This window comes from Pteronotus mesoamericanus, unplaced genomic scaffold, assembly GCF_021234165.1.
Source record: "Pteronotus mesoamericanus isolate MK-2021 breed Mesoamerican mustached bat unplaced genomic scaffold, CSHL_Meso_final scaffold_21, whole genome shotgun sequence".
Classification (NCBI taxonomy): Eukaryota; Metazoa; Chordata; class Mammalia; order Chiroptera; family Mormoopidae; genus Pteronotus; species Pteronotus mesoamericanus.
Window position 1 is genome coordinate 24,218,899 of NW_026555310.1, and position 21,958 is coordinate 24,240,856.

General features: G+C 37.7%; 1 protein-coding gene across 1 annotated transcript in view; it reads right to left on the reverse strand.

The window, feature by feature from the left end:
- Positions 1 to 5,430: 5,430 nt before the first annotated feature.
- Positions 5,431 to 21,958, reverse strand: part of PIK3C2G (phosphatidylinositol-4-phosphate 3-kinase catalytic subunit type 2 gamma) — a 272,580-nt gene continuing 256,052 nt past the window's right edge. The window contains exons 33-34 of the mRNA XM_054591390.1: positions 14,523 to 14,648; positions 5,431 to 6,305 (exon numbers count right to left, since the gene is read on the reverse strand). Coding sequence (XP_054447365.1) covers positions 6,153 to 6,305; positions 14,523 to 14,648 — 279 coding nt within the window. The 3' untranslated portion in view covers positions 5,431 to 6,152. The remainder of the gene's footprint in view (positions 6,306 to 14,522; positions 14,649 to 21,958) is intronic.

Below are 21,958 nucleotides of genomic sequence, written 5' to 3' on the forward strand. Positions count from 1 at the left end.
AGGTCAGTAGGGACCTTGACAACAGCAGTTTCACTGAAGTGCTGAGGGTAAATATCTTAGAATATGTTTGAGAGAAAATGAAAGAAGAAAAATGGGAGACAGAGAGGGCAGCCAACTGTTTTGAAGACTTTCACTGCAAAGAGGAACAGGGAAACAGGTCAGTACTTGGAAGGGGAAGAGGGATGATGAGAAGTTTTTATAATGATTATAGCCTCACCTTACCATGTGACATCATAGTTGTATACTGAAGAAAATTATCCAGTAGAGAACAAAAAATGATGGTTTCCAATAAATGAGAATTCCAGTAAGTTTGTGAGTAAAAAAGGGCTTCTGGTTTTTTACATCTGATCTCTAATCCATCTGGGTTATTCCTTCAAATAACAGAAATATGGGAGCAAACACAAAGAGGTACCTAAGGTAACATTCCATTTAGAGGAACTGTCCAGAACAGGTAAAGGAAGACACAGAGCAGATCGGGAGTTGCCGGGGCAGAGGGAGAGGGCGTAATACATTCGGTGCAGGGTCTCCTTTTGGGGTGATGGAACATCCGCAATCGTGAATGTACGTCAAGCTCACAAATGGCACAATTTATAATTTTAATAATACCTCTTTATTTAATATTTCAATTGAAACCTGGCCTGTAGAAAAAAGAAAACAGGAAGATTAATGAACAAAGTCACAGAAGTGAGGTAAAACAACTCCTGGTGGAAGTGGGAGAGTCAGTTGAATAAAAATCAGCTCTAGGGATGACTCTAGTGTATTTTTCAGAGGCAGCTCCTCCTCCTGGGCAGGAACAAGGGCAAGATTCTGGGAGGATTTCAGGCGAGTATGGTAGGATCTCTTTCTGGTCAGGAGATGAAGTTCAGGCTGGACTCGACTGCAGGGATACTGTAGGAGCAGTTGCTGATCATGGCACTACAACTGAAAGTGGGCACCTCCTGAAGACCAGAGTAGCCCCCTGGTCTGCCCCAGCATCCAGCTGAGACGTACTAGATACAGCTGCTGGAAGAGGAGGTGGTTCAGCCTCCTTGGCTCCTGCTAAGGTTGTGCAATGGAAAATGATAAACTATGTGCTTGCATGTCTAACGGTTCCCAAAAAGGCGGAAGAGAGCCAGAGCTTTCCAGGGAAGCCTCAGCTCTGGATACAACCCAGGATGACCTCCTGATGGACAAACATATGGATGGTACGAGGCCAGTCTCTGCCTCTGGACCACATCTGAGGGTTTTTCCTCTGTATCTGACACTGGGTCGTCCTGATGAGATCAAGAGGAAGTCCTTCTCCATCTCACCATGCTATCACCCAATTTCTAAAACTTTGGCTTTGAATCCTTGATCTGTATGTCTTCTGTCCCTTTCATTAAGGTCAACACCCTGCTCCACTTTGGCCACAGGAATTTCCATCTTCCTGTGGCACCTAGGGGGCCTTGAGGGTGGTGTCCCTTTCTGAGCAGGTGAGGAACATGCTACCCAGATGCCTCACTGCCAATGGTGACCTAGGTCATTTTTTTTTGTCCTCAGTGGGTTGGCCAACTTGCACTACACCGCTGGTGATGGAGCAGAGAGCTTCCCTCTTGGGTGTTTCCATGGGGCCAGGTGCTGCAGTTACGAGAGGAGAAGATACCACTCACATGCCTATGCTCCCAATGGCCCTCGCAAACACAGAACACAGCTTGAGCCTTCCAGGAGTGCTGCAACCATCGTCCCATACAGGATGCCCTTTCTGTGGAGAGTCCAGTAGATGGCAGTTTTGAGGCAGCTCTTTGTTTTCGGGTAGCCTTTTTTGATATTCATTGTTTGACACCATTTCCCCACAACAACTCACCTTAAGTTCACTCCCATCCCACCGCCCTTCCACCTGCTCACACTCTGTGTCTGCCTCTTCAGGCTTCAGGTCCTCTACCCTGGTTTGTTTAACATGGGCACCATATTCCAAGTTGGAGACAAAAAAGGAGGCTTGTGTTGAGGTTGGGTATCTTCGGGGTAGGAAGCTTTTTCTGTCCTTTCACTGGATCTTGTGCTGTAGACCCCTGATTGGCTAGAATTGCTTCAGGCTTGCTGTGGTCCTTCGCTGTGTGGCGAATCTTCTCATCACTGTTGGACATGGGTCCCGGTTGTTTGTTGACCAGCTGGTCCTCTTGGCTTTGTTCTGAAGTTTTGAGAGGAGAAAAGATCATGTGCATGTCTGCATTCCCATGTGCCTCCCACCAACAGACAGAGCCCAAACCTTCCAGGGAAGCCACAGCCCAGGACCCACCCCAGCATGCCCTCCCCAAGGACAGTCCAGCACATGGGTGATGAGTCTTGACTTTGCTCCTGGCCAGCCACTCTGGGTGCTCCTTGTGCGTTTGTCATGAGCTTCCTTGAACCTTCACTGCCACTCCCACCCCTATCTTCCCCACCTTCTCACCCTTGGACTCCATCTTTTTGGGATCCAGGTCATCAGACCCTGTCTGCTTAATGTGGGCAAGTTGCTCTATTTTGGTGTTGGTGACCCTCTTTCTGTGAAAGCTGGGAAGCTTCAGGTGAGATGTTTTTTTCTGTCCATGAAAGGATTCTGGTTCCCCAGAGTCCTGGGTGGTGACAGAGATTTCTGGGCTGCTCTGGGTCTCAATGTTGTGGAGCTCTTCTCCCTCACTGGTGGAGACAGGACCTGGGTCTTCACTGACCACTTGTTGCTCCTCCATGACCTGGGCTGAACTCTGCAATGACAGTGAGTGGTAGCCAGTAGTGAGACATCAATTCCTACTCCATCCTTGTCGTTGCTGCTTCTGCCCATTGGACTTTCCCCTTCCTGATCAGGCCTAGACCTGTGTTTGCACTGATCTCCACCCAGAAAAATTAGATTCACCTCCAGGGCTTAAGGTTAAACCTTGGGTGGAGGACCCCATCCATACTCCACATCCACCAGCCAGTCTTGAGCTGGTGTGTGAGCATTATGGCCCACCAGTGTTCTCAGCAGCTCCTGCTTGGGGCAGGCCTACGCACATGAGCCTCCTTAAACACACACGTAGGCGACATAGGGCTGCTTAGTTGTGATCTAAGTGGTAGCCTGGCTTTAAGAAAACCACCCTGGGCCTCCCTGTGTTACTTCTGCGGTCTGCTGTGAAAAGTGCCACAGGCATCTAGGCTGAACCCAGACCCAATGGAGGCCTCAGTGTAAAATGTTATCATCACTGCCTCTTTTGAGGACAGGGCCTCAGGACATAGACACAGCAGCTCCTGACCTGCCTGAGGCCTGGCCACACCTGCCCGAAGACCCCTCCCTCAGACCCGCTCTGGTTCCTGCCCCAGAGGAGGAGCTGCCTCTGGAAGATGCATCAGGGTCAGCTCTGGAGCAACGGGCTGATCCTCCTCCCTCTCTCCCGTCAGAGGAATTTGTTTTACCTCCATTCTTTAAGCTTTTTCTTTAATCTTTCTTTTATTTCTATATTTTTTTCCTCCATGGTGTATTGTTTCAGCTAATTTATTTTTTATTATTTGGAGATGTTATCTTTACTTTTTTCTCTTTTTATCCATTTTTTCATGGTGTGGTATATTTTAAGTTATAAATAAAAGTCTTTGTTTTCATTGTAAAGTGTGCCTTTCCTGAGCATGGTGTTCATTCACGATGCTGTGCCAGTGTCACCGCTGTCTGGCTGCAGGGTGTCCATCTCCCCAAAAGGAGACCCTCCATCAAAATTTCTCACTCCTCGCTCTTCCCACCCCAGGCAACTCTTGTTCTGCTTCCTGTTTCTGCTCCTTTCCCTATTCTGGACGTTTCCTATAAATGGAATCTTACAGTAGGTGCCTTTTTGTGTCTGCTCACATATGTTTGTTTGTTTATATCTGAAATAGCATTTTTGCTATTTGAAAAGGACATCCCAGAGAGAATAGAGATCAAATGTCTAAAATAAAAATCCCTTTTAGTGAGTATGTGCGTAATCTCAGGGTAGAGGCCACTGTGCTAAGTATGACCTCAGGGCCAGAAGCCAGTCAGGCAATGGCTGGCTATTTCTGTGCCCAAAACAAAAACAAGAAAAATGAAGAAAATGGAAAAGACAGACCACAAGCTGGAAAGTACTTCTCACAACTCAAGGCCAGAGAAAGGTTTCTCATCCCTGTGGTGCATCAAACTCTAGAAAGTCTGTGTTTTCCAAGGGGACAAGGGGCGAGCACGTGCACTTCCAGCGAGAGGCAGTGCCCACGCCACAACCTGTCAGAGTTGCCCGACCTCCCCGATGGCGATGGACGCTCTGTCACGCTCAGGAGAGAGCACTGTCACCATCAGACTGGCAGGGTCCTGGCCTGGCGGCAACCAGCCCTGGGGACAGAGTGAGGAAGCAGAGGCCCCAGCAGATCCCCTGGAGAGAAAGGGGAAAGGCCCCTCCTCTGCGAGAACAGGTGCAGGACCTGTCAACGTGTCACAGGGGCTCACCCTCCCTGGGCAGGGCTCCTCCCAGGAGGTTACGCCACAGAAACTCTTGCGCAAGTTCTCAAGGGTTTATTGCCCAGACGACCCTTCAGAGCGCTGATGGAAGGGCTGCGAATTGGCAAGAACACTAACATCCATGGAGAGGGGATAGGATCCACTGTTCCTGGCCCATCCATGCGGACGAGGCAAGCTGAGCAGCTGCTTAGGTGGCTGCAGGGGTCTCCACATGCCAACAGATAAGGACCTCAGGGGTCCTCTCACGTGAGACACGGGGAGCAACCGTCTGCCTCCAGGATTCCACCTGTGACCACATACATGTGATTTCAACCGGCAGACAAGCGTATGTGAAAATCGCATGGTACTGTATGTGGAGAACCCTAAAGATTCTACCAGAAAACTACTAAAACTGATCACTGAATTCAGTAAAGTAGTAGGATGCAAAACAGATACCCGGAAATCAGTTGCATTTGTATACACCAAAAATGAATTTTCAGAGAGGGAAACTAAGAAAACAATATTATTTACAATTGCATCAAAATAAATAAAATACTTAGGAATAAATTTGACCAAGGATGTAAAAGACTTGTACTTGGAAAATTATAAGGCATCAAAGAAAGAAATTGAAGAAGATACAAATAAGTGGAAGTACCTACCATGTCTGTGAATAAGAAGAATTAACATCATCAAAATGTCCATACAACCCAAAGAAATTACTAGATTCAATGCAATTCTTATCAAGATACCAATGTATTTCACAGAACTAGAATAAATATTTCAAAAACTTATATGGAACCACAAAAGGCCCTGAATAGACCAATGATCTTGAGAAGGAAGAACAAAGTTGGAGGAATCATGGTATGTAACATCAAACTATACTATAATACCATCTTAATGCAAACAACATGGTACTGGCATAAAGACAGACACATAAATCAACGGAACAGATAGAGAGCCCAGAAAAACTCACACTTTCATAGTCAATTAATATTTGACATGGAAGCAGGCACATACAATGGGCTAAAGATAGTTTATTCAATAAACGGTGCTGGGAAAATTGGAGGGATATGTGCAGAAAAATGGAACTAGACCACCTTCTTACACCACACAGAAGAATAAACTCCAAATGGATTAAAGATTTAAATGTAAGACTCAAAACTATAAAAATCCCAGAAGACAACATAGGCAATAACATTTGGACATTGCTCTTAGCAATATTTTATCTCCTATATCTCCCCAGGTAAGAGAAACAAAAATATTTCAAATTTTAAAAATCTATTGCAGATATATGTCTTAAATTAGTGAGATTTATTTATTTTCCCGTGTTTTTTTAAAAATTAATTTATGTATTTTTTCAAATACATTTGTCTCTGCCTTCCCCCAACCACTTTCCTGTGTTTCTTAGAAAATACATTAAAAGTAGTGCTTTTAGCTTATGTACATAATTAAAACAAAGTGTGAACAAATGTTTGATATAGAAGATGTATTTAAATTAAAGTCCTGTATTACTTTACACATTGAATTATGTACAATTGGCATTCTATTTAAGGAGAAATGATTTTTTAAAAATGAAATGCAGGTATAGAATAACTGACCATAAAAGATTGATTCTGGTTTCTTTTTCTTGTGTTCTTAATACACTACACTACCTTTCACAACAAAAATGTCCTGCTCATGATGGAGATGCTCAGAAGTGGAAAAAACACAAGCAGTTAATGAATAATGCACATTTTCACAGCAGTGGTCAAATTATGCTGTTTCCTAGTGGGTACCATTTTTCTTCATTGAGTGGGACACTGCAAAGTTGGATATTAATTGCTCCCACAAATGTGGTTTTGCTCTTCACAATTAGCATTAAGACATGTCCTTGGAGCTCTGTGACTTCATTGTATATCACCTGAAAAGGAAAGGAATGAAAATATAAATAGATATGTTAAATACATCTTTTAAAAATTATTTTTAATAAAAATATTTAGCTGCTAATGTCTTTTATTTTGGAATGGATAGGTTAGTGTTGTTAGAATCCTTCATTTTTAACTCTAATTCTGAAACGCTAAAGATTCTGCTACAATAATGAAGTTTAGTGAAAGAATATTTTTATAAGAAGCTTAGAATATATTCTGATTTCATTAATAATTGTCCATCCCAAATTTAATAAGACTGTAAATCATCCTCTAAGAAGAAATTTAAATAAACTTCACCTTTTAACTGTCCTTGAATTTTCTGTGCAACACTGGAACTTGAACACTATCTCTCTTTGGTGAAGGCTAATGAGGAAAGCAGACCAATGTCCATGATTTCTTTGTGTTATTTTAATGCGGTACAGCAATACTTGTTTCTACATGTGAAGAAGTCCATCTGTGCTTACGTGAATTTATTTAAAATCACTTTATTTTTAATTATGAAAATACATGCTCATTAAATAAAATGTCAATGAAACAAAAAAAGAACAAAGAGAGAAACCAAATATTTATATTTCAACAATTGGGAGATAATTACAGTTAACATTTTGATGTTCTTTTTGTTTTCTATACATAACCACATTTTATGAATCTGAGTTGTAATTAAGCTGTACATACAGTTTTGTGTCTTGCTCTTTTTCACTCACTAGTCATGTTTTAAGGGCTATGTTTAACTGTGTTATATAACATCCAGGAACTAAGTTAAGTCACGGGCATCTCTCCTGGCTGCCTGCAGTGGTAAAGAAGCCGAAAGTGTAGTACCATCAAGAAGCTAGTTCTGCGTCATGAAAGGAGCGGAGTGGGGGTGGGGCTGTGTGTAAATCCAGCAATGCTTCCCGGGGAAACTCCTTAGAACACATTTAGAAAAGCAGATTCATATGCCACTTCAGTCTTGCTTGCTTTGTGCAAACAAGCTACAAGCGAGAAAAAAAATGTTCCCTGTAGAGGCAAAAAAGCAGCAGAGGAAATGACTTAGGGGGAAGTCCTTTGAGTTGACTGGGAGGCCGCCTCCAAATCTATGGATGTAGTTTCTGGTCCATCATACTGGAATTAGCCCATCGTTTGTGAACCCATTAAGTTATCAATAAAATTCTGTTCAAAACCTGTTAGCTGCTCTGAATAATGACTCACTTGTCAAATAAATAATAGTTCCATCAAGGGTGTGAGATGCAATGCGATGCGTTAAGCCAGTCTACCCTGCTTCACATGACAGCCCCTGGCTCCCTCCTCTTTTAGAATCTTCCTCACATTCCTGACAGGAGATGGTCTTTCCAGTTTCCTAGGACTATTATTTCAATATTTCCATTTCATCCACTGAGCTTCCTGGGGATAGTAAAGGAACTGAAGGGCTGCCTTAAAAAACCTCTAAACCCTACCACTGTAGTTCATCTTTATCCGCAGTGGATGCCCAGCGTGGTCTCTCGGAACCACTGTCTCCTCCTGGGTTCTTTCTTTGCCAGGGCTTCAGGGTGAGCTCCTTTTCCTTTCTCTCTAGTGGCCATTTTGAACTGTCTAAAAGGTTGTCCATTTTCCTTGAACAGCACTTTGAGCAGATGAACCCAACTCCTATTTTATAGAGAGAAATGGATGAAGGGGTGGGTCCTCGAACTGTTACTGTATGAGAAGTCAAACAATGGAACAACTCTAAGCTCAGGCCCTTGGGAAGTCGAGTTTAAGAACTCCGTGCATGATATTAATAGGCCCTAAAGATGTAACTTTAAAAGAAACATGGCAGTTATTAATATTTACATGAGTCTGTTGTCAATTATATGTTTTCTTATTTGCATAATGGTGATTATAATACTTATCTTTTAACATTGTGGGGAAAAATAAATGAGATAATGAATACAAGCCTTACCACAAAGCTTGGTACATATTAAACACTAATAAATTATAGCTGAAAAAGATCCATTAAATACACAAAAAAACAGTGTTTCTTGGAATTTTGGATTAGTTAACCAGAGACAACTCTAAGACAGAATTGCGTCTCTTAGGAATTTAGTAAATTGATGTTCTCAAAAAGTGACTTTAGAAATTAATTGCTTTTCTGGTTAAAATATGAACATTTGAACCCCAAAGTTTATATCACTTTATGGATTTTCCCCCTTATACTCAATTATGCATAATTTTTAAAAAAGTGACTTGTTTTATAAGCATGCACTCTTTCCACAGCATAGATGACATATGTCTGTTAATTTTTAACTGAACCCACAATATTATTAGAAAAAATAAGTATTTTTTTTACTATGCAATTAATAATTAGTGGGTAATGCTAATGAAGTACATAAATGGTTATATTATTTGAGACATTTTCACCAAATTATTTCATATGTATTTTACCCTCACATAAACAGACCAAAACTGCACAGCTCTTTTGACTTCACTTTATGGTACTTTATTACCCACAGGCATGAGCTAGGTCTTCCTTGCCGCCTGACACATGTTGAATTTGTGGGTTTGAAATTGATACATCAAGTAGAAAAACATTGCTTAAGGTAATTAATATCTACTAACTTATACACAAACATTCACTGTGTCATATTTGACACCAGGGTCTAGTAAATAGTTCTAAAGTGTATTTTGATGATTGCAGTGGGAGAACAATGATATGGAAGCTGAAGTGGGCCTAGTGCTGCTGGGAAGAGGAGTGAGGAGGCAGGATAAAGAACAGGAGAGCTCAAACCATTGAGAACAGAGCTCTGTGGGTGCAGAGAGGGAGGGATAACAAGCCAAGTTTAAGGTGGGTCAATGTGGGCTTTGTAATCACGCAGTTTGGAACCTGAAATCTAGTTCTGTGGCCCTGGTAGAACTGTTTGACCTCAGAGTCTCAACGTCTGTATTTACAAACAGAATTTTCAGGTTCTGAATAGCAAATGAGCAGACCATACTGATAACAACAGCTATAGCTTATGGAGTGTATCACATATCTAGTGTTATGCTAAATATTTGTGCACATTCTGGAAGATACGTTAACGTATGTAAACACAGAAAGCTTATGTTCTGTCCTTTCTAACTCCCCCTTTACGCTTTATAATAGGATGATATCTAACAAGGGAATCCAATGCAAAAAATACATTGACTATTCTAAAATAATTCTATAGTAAGATAGAATCTGTATTTCTATTGAATCCTTAAAAGAAAATGATGGTTTTTAACCAGATGCCAAAGGCAGCAGAGTGGAAAGAGCGCAGGCTTTGGAGCCACAATCCCAGCTCTGCTTCGGACAAGCTGCAGTGCGGTCACGGGCTTTCCTGCCACCAGCCCTGCCCCACCTTGAACCCAGCCACGTCTACCACTGGGATTCGTGCATGATGGGGATTTTCAGGGAGTCTGCTGGCAAAGCTTGTTAAGGTGCACTCTGGGAAGTGTCAAGCAGACAAATGTGGCTCTGTGTGAAAGCTTTAGTACCTGAAGGGTGGATACTAAAGGGACACTTGACACTGTCCCTGACACAGCCTCTCTCAGATCTGGGACTTAGGAAGGGAGTGGTCTATGAATAAAAGCGGAAAGAACTATTTTCATGAAGAACCTTGTAAGACATTGGTGATGCAGTGTAATAATTTTACACTTTGTTTTCCTCTAAAAGATTTATATGAAAAGGAGAGCGAGGTCCTGCTCTTGCACTTCTCAGAGCAATGCACGGCTTTGGCAGCTGAGAAATCCCAGCTGTGGTGAGGGGCCCAGGTAGTGGTACTCAGGAGGCAAAGCAGGGGAGAAGTTCAAAACAAGGCCGATGCCATGTGCTAATTTACTGGGCTCCTAGAAAACATATAAAGTGTCACTGAGGATGCACAGAAGTAGCTGAGAGGTTTGGCACAGAAATGAGGGCTTACATCACAGCTGAAGTCAAGAACAAGTAAAACCAGAGTTAAAAGTGGTGGGCAGTACTTTTTTTGTATTTCTCAAAATAAATATTCTTGTCTTAATAGAGACACAGGGTGTATTGGGAAAAATAAAAATATTATAACCCCCTTTTTCCCCTCATGGATTTCTAAATTGAATCAGTTTTCCTGCCAGACTTGCTTATTTGATGATCATTACTATTAGTTACTTATCCACACATTGATTCACATTTCTGAAAATTTGAACTATGGATAAACTGGAGTTTGCTATGCAAGTAATACAGTTTTTAAAACAAGTTTACATGCATTCAAAGTATAAGTGGTGTATATTTATGCTGTAAATATAGACTAATGGAGAATTATTGCAGTGATTTCTAATTAGTGGAGCATGCATGTATGAAGGCCCCAAATTATTACAAGCTATCAGAAAATTTATGGACATAACAAACATATAACCTCCATGCATGCATATTTACAACTGTTTTTAATAATACATAAAGCTTGAAATTATTAAAACACATATATTTAAACTCTTCTGAATTGTTAATGGCTTTTTGTCATGAGGTGCTGAACTACATCATTGAGTCTGAGAAGTTTGTCGATATTGAAGAAGGAGGTCTTATACTCAAAGTGTAGAAACTAGTGATAGTATTGGGAGTTGTATATCTCAGCTGTTGATATTATGACAAATAATAAGATGTCAAAATTTCTTTCCTTTCTAAATTAGAGAAGTCTTAATCTCTTTCTCTCTCTACACACACACACACACACACACACATACATACATATATATGGTTATAGTTTTATGTTTTATATATATATACACCAAGTATCACTTATAAAACTACCCCAAATATTCAGTTTCACAAGTCTTTCTAGAAGTAACTAAGTTTTAAAGATACTAATACATATAAGACATTTCCTTGTCCTCAAGATGTTGATAACATGCTTTAAGAAAAAAATGTGTATGCCTAAGTACTAAGTAAAAGATGGTAAGTGTGGTATAAGAGTTCAGGAGGAGAGAGTGGCTCATAGAGTCCACATTTGAAGTGAGCCTCACCATCAGCAGTGAAGGACAGAGGGGTGAACGCTGCCTGAGCTTCATCTCTGAAGTCTTTGGGACCATTCAGAAAATGACAGACTGTCTGATGCGACTTGGGAATATGGCTAAGTATGGGACAATAGAAGAGCATGAACACTCAATTACTGATGAAGTTGCAAGAGACACTCAATAGAGGAAGAATTGCCTTCCCAAAAAAGAGCGCTGGAATAATGGGCATCCACAGGCCAAAAAACATAAACCCCAACCTAAATCTCATGCTTTATTTTAAAAATTAATCAAAATGAATAATATACTTAATATAAAATGTAGAACTATAAAACATTAAGAAAACATAGAGGTGAAAATCTGTAGGACTTAGTGCTATGTGAAGAGCTCTTAGACTTGATACGAAATGCACGATCCAAAAAGAAAAATTGATAAATTGGACCTTCATCAAGATAAAAACTTTTATTCTGTGAAAGACCCTGAGAAAAAGATGAAAAGTCCAGCTATGGAATAGGGGAAAATATTTGTAAACGAAATATCTGATGAAGGACTAATATCTGGAATATATAAAAGAAATCTCAAACTTAGTAAAATGCGAAGTATTCAATTAAAAATGAGTGAAGACTTTTCACGAAAGAGAACATACAGATGGTAAATAAGCATATGAAAAGAAGTATATCATTTATTATTATGTAAATAAAACCACAGCCAGATAGCATACTATACCTGTTAAACTTACATAAAAAATAGAGAGAACAGCAGATGCTGGCAAAGATGAAATTTCTACTGGATCACACACACACAGCTGGTGGGAGTGTAAACTAGCATAGAAAATGAGTATGGCAGTTTCTTATAAAACTAAATATGACATTACTATGTACCCCAGTAATTACACTCTTGAACACTTATCCTAAAGCAATTACAACTTATGCTCACACAAAAACCTACACATTAATATTTACAGGAACTTTGTTTGCAATAATCCCAAACTAGAAATAACCCAGATGTTCTTCAATGTGTAAAGAGTTAAAAAAAGTCCATGACCACTACTCAGCAATGAAAAAAAATAAACTATTGATATATGCAGCTATTTGGGTGCATTTCTAGGAAATTAGAATTAGCAAAAAAAAAAAAAAAAAAAAAGAAAAGAAAAGCCAGTCTTAAAATGTCCCAAACTGAATTATTCTATTTATATAATATAAATAACAAAATTATAGAGATGGAGAACAGGTTAGTAGTTGCCAGTGGCTTGCAAGGCTGTGTTGGAGGGAGGGAAGTGTTTCTGACTATCATACAGTATAATATATTATGGTAGGACCAGGAATTTTTTGAACTGTTCTGCACCTTGATTGTGCTGGTCTCACACAAATCTATATAAACGATAAAAATGCATAGAACTAAACACACACACATGCACAAGAGCACACATGAAACTGGTTAAATCTAAATAAGCTCAGTGGATTGCATTAATGTCAATTTCCTGGTTGTGATACTGTAACATGGTCATGAAAGATGTTACCATTTGGGGGAAAGTAGTTAAAGGGTATTTGAATCCTTTCTGTATTTTTTCTTTCAACTCCATATGAATCTATAATTATCCCCAAACAATTTTTTAAAAAAAGTTTATGCTCCAAGAGACAAATTAGGAAAATTACTGAGTCAAGTTTAAATGGCTATTAATGTCATGTTTAGGATTCTGACATTATACAGTAGGCAGTGAGGGACTCTTAAAAAATTTAAACAGGAGATTAATAGATATGACTATGTTTTGAAGGACATTTTAGGTAGAAATATAAAAGATTTAATCAAAAAACATAAGACAGGAGTCAGATAGAAGGCCATCATACTGGTCAAAGTCACAACAACCTCAAAGAAAGGTAATGGGACTGAGAGGAGGTGATAGATTTAAGAGGCAGGAAGTCACACAAATAGAACTGACTAAACTTGGTGACTCCTTGGACTGTGGGTGAAAGACAGGCAGATAGGATTAGAAGTTATCATTTGAGATGGTAAATGGAGGAGGAAAGCCAGGTTTATAAGTGGATAGGAGACATCGAAAAGAGCTCTTCAGAGATCAGGCAGAAGTGCAGGTCAAAAGGTTAGGAGAGAAGTCAGGGCTTGAGGAATTGAGTCAGACACAAACTAAATGTAGGTGACACAGGAAAATTTGCAGAACACAAGATAATCTGAGAGAATAAATATCAAGAGGAGATAAAAGTAGACAGACAACAGAACTGCAATAAACAAACTTTAGGAGGAAGAATGTAAATGAAGAGAAATGAGGGAGTAGTTAGGGAAGATAGAGGGGAAGTAAGAAAATGTTGAACTCAAGAAAAAAAAGGGAGGTAGCAAGAAAAAGGGCAAAGTCAACAATGTCTGTCACTGTGTAACTTCAGGAGAGGGGAGGCTGAGGGCCCAGTGGATTCAGCAGTCAGTCTCTATATGCCGCTTGAATAAACCTGCATCAATTAAAGCCAGAATCCACACTGCAAAGGATTGAGGGGTGAATAGGAAGCGATGAAGTGAGCACAGGAAATCTAAGTTAATTCTGTGAAAGTTTGGAGATGACAAGGAGGGAAAGAAAAATTGGATGCTTCAGAAACACTGAGTTGAGGAATTTGTTTTGTTTTGTTTTTTAAGATTTCTGAGTCAAGAATTCAATGGGTGAGTAGCTTTAAGAAGAGCAAATAGTCAACTGAGCAAGGCACAGAGAGATGGGAAAGAATGAAATTGAGAATAAATGTAGGATTTACCTTAGAAGCAGGGGTTTAGATGTTCAAACTGTATAATACCAATGAAATAGCTATATCTAGTATAAATTAACTGTAATTTAATTTGTATTTTGTACTTATTTTTTAAGTGTTTCAAATGTGATTTTTTGAAATGTATTTTTCTATATAGGTTAGAATATGATAAGATTATTAGGCAAGGAAAACCAGGTAAAGGAAAGTAAGTTAGAGAAAATAAGATAAAGTTAGTGATAATATTAGTATGTGAAATAAGTGCTAAATAGTCTTAGGCTCTCAATGGGGGCTAGCCACAGTTTGAAAATTGGTTCATAAACACTTTGAGAGCAATATCTATATTTTCCAGTTCCCATTGCTTCTAGAACAGTGATTGGCACACAGTGGCTATTTTTGGGAAATGTCTACTGTTTATAGAATAATGCTGCCGATTACAGAAAATTTTCCATATTTGGTAGTTAGGCTAAAAAATGGTAAGAAAAATACAAAATGACTGAACAAGAGATGAATCATACTTACAATTTCATTGTAAGTGGGGTCGGTACATTTTGAAACAGATTTTGTTTTCCTCCTACGGACTTCACTGGGATATGGTAAAAGATAAAATTCAACATGTGCACTGGGCATGGAGCCATCTGGGAGATGCTGCAAAGGAAAATGATCATAAATATTAATGCATGTTGCTATCAAAGAAAACAAATACATAGCTACTAAATAACTAGACCAAAGGCAGGATCAAGATTTATCACCATCACTCTGATTATCAGAAAATAAGAAAACAATAAAAAAGAAATACATCATTGTTCAGAAAGAATTCCAGAGTGCAGTTTAAAAGAATAAAATTGTTGTGTCAGAGAAGTATATTTGAAAACCCATTAAATATAATTTATTTTTTTTACAGTAAAAGCTAAATTTGCATTCTTGACAGAAATGGTCAAGAGATGAATATAAGCCATATGCGGAGACAATAATTAAATGCCTCTGGATACTGTATACCACTTAAAAATTAAAAAAAATCAAGTTTAACACATAAAATAAGATGTATCCTTCAATGACATGCATATGTATATTATATAATATTACATTTTAAAACAGAATTTAATTAAAATATTTATTAGACCTCTAGCTTTAATATAGTTACAAGATAGTAATAATTTTTATCTAAATTTTCTTAAAATATATTGAATCATTCTTTTTAAATTGTATTCTGTGGAGCCCCAAGACTTGCCTACCTTGCAGCTGAACAATGATGCCAAGTGGGTGAATCTCTGGATCCTCTCTTCCCATTGTTCCTAACCATTCCCCCCACCTACCACCTTCCCATAATGGCTTCATAACTTCTCTCCTTTTCTATCTTTCCTTATAATAGACATTTTTATTTCTTACGATAATATTTGAAGAGTGTATCCACTGTTTCAAAATGGGGAAATTACAATTTTTCACAGAAATGTGTTCTATCTTTGTGATCTTGATCAAATGGAGAATCAATGGCACTAAAACTCTGAATGTCTGGTTTAATAAAATGAGAATTGTTTGTATAATATAAAGAGGATGACTGAGGAATTAAGTGCTTATTTTGATTACATTCTATGAAACTGGTAACTTTCAACACTACATTTTAATCCTTTGAATCACAGACATTCACATATGAACATCCAGTACCATCCCCAAACTCATTAGCTTTAATTCTACATCTTTCTTTGGCACTTGCAAAAAAAAAGCATATTGGAAAGTAAGAAAATATGATATATGCTATTACAGGGCTAACTTTTATTCGGTTTTAATTTACATGGTAAAATTATAACATTGGGAAAGTTTGCTATTTTTATTATTCACAATTATATAAAATACATCTGGACATACCCATATGTCAAAATGCTAAGACTGTCAAAACTGGTACTGTAGATGGAGCTCAAGGCCTCCCTCCCCACTCGCAGTCTTCCTCTTGGAGGAGGAACTCCGAGGTGTATCAACAGCATAATTAGATCTTCAGAGGCACAGAGAGAGTTGCTATTAATACTCGAGAGAGCGGATATTTATCCTTTTGTGAGAAGAATAAAGGGAGTAAAGTGTTTTGCTCTGTGCATTTCTCTCACCTGCTACGGGGCTTGACTTTTATCATATCCATAATCACTGTGTGCTCCAACTTAGTGATTAGAATTGCGATTCCGGGAAAGAACTTAGTGATTGCAATCTGGGCTTTCCAATTTGCCCCACTATGTGGCTTTCGGCAGGCATCTTAAATTTTCAGTAGGTCAGTTTCCTAACCTTTTAAATGAGAATAAAGGTGATACCTATCTCATGGTATTTAAAACCTTAAACCATGTATTGTGAGGACAGTGCCTGAAATAGAGTAGGATGCAATAAATGCTTGATATTATTTTTATTTTCTATATATTAAACATGAATATACACTATGTATTGATTGGACAAGATATCCTTAATGTACTATGATATATATGAGCAGTTTTTTCAACCTTGACACCACTGATATGTGGAGCTAGATAATTCTTTTAATTCTGTCATAGGGGGCTGTTTTGTTATTGATAGCTAGCAGGTAGCATTCCAGGATGTTTTAACAGGATCCCAGAATGCTACTTTCTAGAATCCAGCTGCACCATACTTCCAGTTGTGACAACCAAAATGTCTCCAGACATTGCTAACTGTCATTTGAGGGACAAAACTGACCCCAGTTGAGAACCAATATAGATGACTTCCTCCCCAAATATCTCTCATTCATGCTTAGGATCCTAGCATAGTGACTTGTGAATGTTTCTGCCAGGATGTCTTCTTGGTACTCTAATATAAACTCTTACCAAAATCTATTTTCCATCCTTCCACATCACTACAAAGCAGATTTTCCCAACTTGTTAAAATTGTGTTAAATGATACCATTTCTCTTCCTTGGGGGCTTCTTTGTCCTTGATTTTTCAAATCCAAGTATGTACCAAGATCAGTATCTTCCCTTTTTGCCCCAGTTCATCTGTCGCCACACACCTTTACTCTCTAGCTTATTATAACTGGATATTAATTACTTTCGATGCTCCAGTCTTCCACCTCTTTCTTTCATTTGTTTTGTTCATCACTGTTGTATTTAACCTTCCCTTAAAGCTAGTTTTATCATGTCACTTTCCTTCTCAAAGTAGACAAGGATTCCCAACTGCCTGAAGAATAAACTCCCAAATACAGAAGAGGAAAAATCTTTTATGTACCAACCTTTCTCAAGCACTTAGCAACTCAGAATTTGGGCTTCTATTTCCAAGATAGCATGCTTGATAGTTTCTTGAATATCCTGGAGTTTTTTGAATAATAGAACAGCACAGCTTTCAATTTAAATCCTGGGTGCACTAGGTCTGAGCAGTGGGCTTAGTCTGTCCTCAGGAGATTCAAATGCAGGCATTGATTTCTCAAGTCTTCAAGAGAGTCTTTTTCCAAAACAGCTCTCTTATCAACACTATTTTTTCTCTTCATACTGGCACTATATTCTATTCCTCAAAGATCTCAGTTAATTTATTAAAGAAATCACTAGCTGGCTCCTCATCAACACTTCTCATCTCATACTTTGCTGTTATGTTTATGTGAATTAAATTTTACTTTAAGATGATTATATAACTCCTACTTGTCTAAAGGTCTCACCTTAGGATTTTTACTCGTGTTGCTTTTAGACCTTTAAAAACACTTTACATTTTGACCTGAAGAGTCGTAAGAGGTCGGGATAAAGAGTTCTCAACCTAAGTAATGGGAAGTTCCGTGTGTCACTCAGAGGACTTTCTTATTCATGGTGGATTGAAGTCAAGCAACACTGCTGCTGTCTTCCAGAACTCTGGCTAATATTTTTACTGTGCTCAGAAGATAGTATGAGGTCCTGTAAACTTTATTTTGTTGCTTAGACTAACTTTGATTATGGACTTTCTAGATTTTCTGTTATAATATTTATGTTTTTCTATGTTTTTAGAATAGTTCTTTATGTGTTATCTTCCTTGTGAGATTAGAAATTCTGCTCCATGCCTCTCTTCCTCACCTTTTCTTTGAATTTTGCTTCATTGGTTACCCTCTAGCCTACTAGCCTAACCTCATTCTCAGTTCCTTTTTCCTAAGACTTCAATGTTTCTAAATCTCAATTTAAAAATTTAAAACCCCCACTTGAAATTGGGTTTTCTTTTACCTTATTCTTTTTTTCCCTTTCATAACCTTGTCTTGATTTTACAGCATTTCTTTTCTCATAGACATCCTGTCTTTAACAAAGTACTAAGTATAGAGTGGACACTAAATAAATAGTTCTCAAATGACTGAAGGACTGAGGTATGTATTCATAGTGTCTAGCGCTTTGAAAGTATCCCATAGCTATTGGTTGAATCATTATTTATGATGCTATATAAAAACTAGAATTCTTTCTAACATCCTAAGATGGCATTTAACTGGTGCTCTTATCTATTGCAATATTTGTTGTTATAATTCTACCCAGTAAAAAGCCCACTGCAGGGTAAAGTGGGTGTATTTTAGCTTCTGTTTTTAAGGTCTGTCCTAGATGTTTAGCTTGAACATTTAACAGTTTAAAGTCATCTTTCTGTTAGAGCTGATCTTCTCATGCCCGTTATTGGGTTTTGTGGCTGATTAGGAGTATTTGTGTTAAGGTCTGCTTATTGTGTCCAATATGTCAATATTCTGTTTCTAAAACTTTTGACTTTATCTCATGTCTCAGATTACATTAAACAACTAGATGCTTCCTGTCCTTTTTTGCCTCTTTCTGGTCCCAACTAGAGCTAGTCTGGATTTGTAATATAATTATTTGTACTCATTCTCAGAATAAAACCTTGACAATGTCCTCATTTTCACCTGGGACATGATCTCTCATGGCTGTCTTCTGTTCCAGAGGCTTCGTCCCCTGTGGTACTCCTCTCCAACTCTCTGGACTGCTCCCACTTAACGTCTTGAAAATCTTGACAATAAGCACAAGATATTTAAAATCTCCTTCAAGAAGCTAATGATGAACTGATAATTTCTTGGGAGCCTAATAAATTGTGGGGGGTGATCTAAAGTCATATTTTTGTGCTAAATTCCCATATACTCTCTCCTCCTCATGCAAGTTTCTCATGCTCTCCTTTTATGAAATACATGGAAGAAACTGGAATTGGTATGTTGAAATTAACTGGAGAAGTGCTTCATGGGAAACTTTGGGTGGAGGCAGAGAGTAAAATTCATATTAGCACATCTTCCCTGTAGAGGAAATAAATGTCTCATATAAATGTGGGAATTACTTATTTACTTTTTTTAGGTTTAAAAAGAGATGACTCTTTAAAAAGATTGGAAATGAAGGTCTGAAGATATTCTTAGCCTTCACTGGTGGAGAGACTTCTCTCTCTACTGAAAAGATAAATATTAAGGATTCTTGACTTGGTTATTATTTTAGCTTATAAAACTTAAAATTATGTATGTATATTAGTAAGTTTTTGTTCACAGTGTTGATTTGTAACTGGTATTGCTTTAGGCATATGAGTAATTAAAAATACCAGTTTTCTACCTTTTTTCTTTTTGCCCTGGACTGCACACAAAATGGTTTTCAGAGCCACTTTTGTCCTTTTGGTCAGTGAATGATTTTATGTTGAAAACATGGTTCATTTAACAAAACAGAGAAAACTAAAAGTAAACAGTGGCATGTTGGTATAAAAACAAAGCCCAGTATAAACTGTTTAGAAAGTAAATAAAACCATCTCACATTGTAGGATATGCCAGCAACCCTTCAGTATTTTTTATATGAGTGTATGAGGAAGATATTTTTTCATACATAGTAACAATAATATTATTATGAATATAATCATGAGTGATAAGTATATACTTAATTTAAAACACTCTCTTTAAATAACCCTTGAACCAGTATTATTGTCTTTATTTTATTGAAGAGTTTTTTTCTATAAGACCTCTGTGCACTTAACCACTATCTTTTATTGACTGTACAGAGAATGCTAAAGGAAACTGTCAGATTCAGATTAAGAACATCTCTAGATCAAGTTTTATCAGGAATGTGATAAAGATACTGGTTTAAAAATATCAGACATTTTGAAAACATCTACAAATTAATTCAAAACTTAATTGTATTTAATAGGTTATTATATTTTTGATGAATAATTTATGAGAATTTTACATCAATTTTTTTAAACTTAAATGTTTCCAATCATAGTATAACATAAGCTTTGGTAAAAATCAACTGATGGTGATTAAAATATGATAGGACTGTGAAAACCTGAGGTTACACCAGAAACAACATAATAAAACAGCATTTTCCTTTTCTATATGCCTGTCAAATTTCACCTTCAAAACTCAGATTGGCCACCATGAAGAGGGTTTAAAAAAATAAAATGTTATGCTAAGTGAAATAAGCCAGGGGGTGAAAGACAAATATCATATGATCTCATCCGTAAGTGGGACCTAATCAACAAAACAAACAAGCAAGAAAAACATAACCAGCAACACTGAAAGAAAAAACAAACTGGCAGTAATGAGAAGGAAGGACGGAAGGGGGTAATGCAGAAAAGAAGGGGAATTGACAAATCAAGGAACATGTATGCAGGGCACATGGACAAAGCCAAAGTGGGGAAGGATCGAGGGTGGGAGGTGGGAGTGGATGGGGCAGGGGAAAGTGGTGGCAGGAAAATGGAGACAAATGTAGTTGAACAATAAAAAATAAATAAAAAAGTTTAGAAAAGCAAAAAAAAGTCAATGTATTATAAAAGCACAGATGTACAATAAAAGTGCGTGTGATACATGGTTTGTTGTATGCTTTAGTTAAAGGAATCCAATCTTTCTATATGTGTCGGTTAATATAGAGTGGGATAATTTCAGGTCCTTGTGAATTAAATTAGGGTGGTCTTCTGCTTCATTTCACATCAGTTTAAGTATTTAAGAAAACTCTTGTCCTCAATAGCTGATTTCTAATAAATTAAAAAAATCAATTTAAAAATCAAATTACCATGTGTCTAGGACTTTGGATGGTTTGTGAGAGGACATGGAAAAGAAATTAAAATAGTTTTTGCCTTCAAAGAACTAACAAACTCTTTTCATGATCATCTTGACATATGTAAATCGACGTGATATAGTTAACAACTAGACAGATGCCAGTATAGTAGATAGAATTCCTTTTCTGACTCAATACATACAAATTGAATTGCTTCTAAAAATTCAAAATTCTAATTAGAGCTCCAGACTTTGTTACTGAGTTTCTTGTGAAATTTGGCAAGTTTTTTTCATTTCTCAGTCTTAATAACATGCAAGAAGTAGGGCTTTAAACCTCATTTATTTTTTACAGTCTCTTCAATAAGCAATCTGGAGAGTTGTTTATGAGTTAGCTGGTAATTAAACTTTTCTTTTTCACAATTTCACTGAACTGCTTTAAATGATTTCAAATCTACTAACTCATCTTCTATTCCCAAATGCTGACAAAATTGTACAAGTAAGAAAGATAGACTATGTTTTGTTAGTCATTACTGAAGAATTGTAGAGAAAAGATGATAGAATGAAAGATTAGATTTATGATGTTATAGGGAAAGAAGATGGATTGCAGCAAGAAGCAGAAACTAGTAATTCAGAGGTAAATATATGTATTATATACCTCAAATATTTGCCTTGGTCTTTTCCCTCTAACCAGTGTTATCATGATTTAAATAAAGTTATAGATATATGTCGTGCAGGTGTGAATAACCTGAGTCTGATGGCTAATATGCTGTATCAAATAATCAGGACTGAGTTATAAGGGGCTGGGGTAATGAACTATATATAACAAGTAAAAAACAATAGTTAGAACTAAAATAATAAAATATATAGAAGAAAAAACTTAGAAAAAATATACAATGCCAAATTCTGGGGACCAAACCTATAACATAGGCATGTACTCTGTGTAAGAACTGAAACAATGACATTTCGCTTTGCAAAATGATGCTCAACCAACTGAGCCACACTGG